This window comes from Emiliania huxleyi, assembly GCF_000372725.1.
Source record: "Emiliania huxleyi CCMP1516 unplaced genomic scaffold EMIHUscaffold_8698, whole genome shotgun sequence".
Taxonomy (NCBI): domain Eukaryota; phylum Haptophyta; order Isochrysidales; family Noelaerhabdaceae; genus Emiliania; species Emiliania huxleyi.
The window spans coordinates 1-1,235 of NW_005195510.1; the positions used below are offsets into that span (position 1 = coordinate 1).

General features: G+C 61.5%; 1 protein-coding gene across 1 annotated transcript; it reads right to left on the reverse strand.

Moving 5' to 3' along the window:
* Positions 1-88: 88 nt before the first annotated feature.
* Positions 89-923, reverse strand: EMIHUDRAFT_125244 (hypothetical protein; the record flags this gene model as incomplete). Its single annotated transcript, XM_005758375.1, has 4 exons — positions 89-229; positions 544-582; positions 662-685; positions 753-923. Coding segments are annotated over 4 exons (375 nt in total), but the record flags the coding sequence as incomplete, so codon positions are not given.
* Between the last annotated feature and the right edge of the window lie 312 nt (positions 924-1,235).

The following is a 1,235-nucleotide window of genomic DNA, read 5'->3' on the forward strand; positions in this document are numbered from 1 at the left end:
GAGGGTGTGGGCGGGTGTGCGGGAGGGAGGGTGTGAGCGTGCCTCCTCCGCCATGCGCACGAGGCGCTCTCCCCACATCTCCCCGCACCTCCCCATCTTTCCCCAGATCTCCCCCAGATCTCCCCATCTCTCCCTTCTCCGGCGCCTTGCGCTCGAGGTGCTCGCACAGCTTGCGCATCCCCGGGAAGACCTCGATGATGCGCGTGAGCACGTGCAGCGCGTTGCGCACCTGGCGACGAGTCGTGGATGAATCTCGGGGAGATATCGGGGAGATATCGGGGAGATATCGGGGAGATATGGGGGAGAGATGGGGGAGATATGGGGGAGATCCCACCTGACAACCGACTCATCGATGAAGGAGCCTCGTTCACAAGCCCATGCTGGCGCGTGCGCACCCCCATGTACGCCCTATATCTCCCCTGTATCTCCCCTGAATCTCCCCTGTCCCCTATATCTCCCATGCGCTGCGGCGCGCTGCGCACCTCCATGTACTCCCTGGAGTCGAGGCTAGGGGAGATATAGGGAGATATAGGGAGCTCGCACCTCCATGTACTCCTTGGAGTCGAGGCACGCCATCAGCGCCTTGAGGATATACAGCGAGATGTGGGGAGATATGGGGAGATATGGCGAGATATGGGGAGGTGTGCAGCGCCTTGAGGACCTTGCAGTACCACTTGAAGACCACCTGGTGAGTGCATTGGTCAATGGTTAGCAGCTAGAGTGAGGGCCTTGCAGGTGCCACGGCTGAAGACCGCCTTGACGAAGTCCTCGTAGGACGCCTTCTTGGCGTTGGCCTGCTGGTTGATGAAGGAGGTCGAGAAGCCGGGCAGCTTGGCGCACTCGTTGCGGTAGACCTCCTCGCCCGACTTCCAGTGGCCCAACAGCTTGAGTGACTCGTTGAGGAAGCGGCCCAGGTTCTGCGCCTGCGGGGGGGTGCCTCGGACGTGTCTCGGACGCGTCTGGAAAGTGCCTCGGACGTGGTGTCTCGGACGTGTCTGGGAGGTGTCTCGGAAGCGGCCCAGGTTCCGCGCCTGCCGCAAAGACGACATACGCCCAGATGTGTGGAGATGTGTGGAGATGTGTGGAGATGCGTGGAGATGCGTGGAGATGTGGGGGAGATGTATGGAGATGTGGGGGAGATGTGGGGGAGATGTGGGGAGGTGTGCCTGCCGCTCGGTGCACGCAAAGATGTGCACCGAATGTCGCGCAGCAGCTTGTCGTAGTACTGTGAGGAT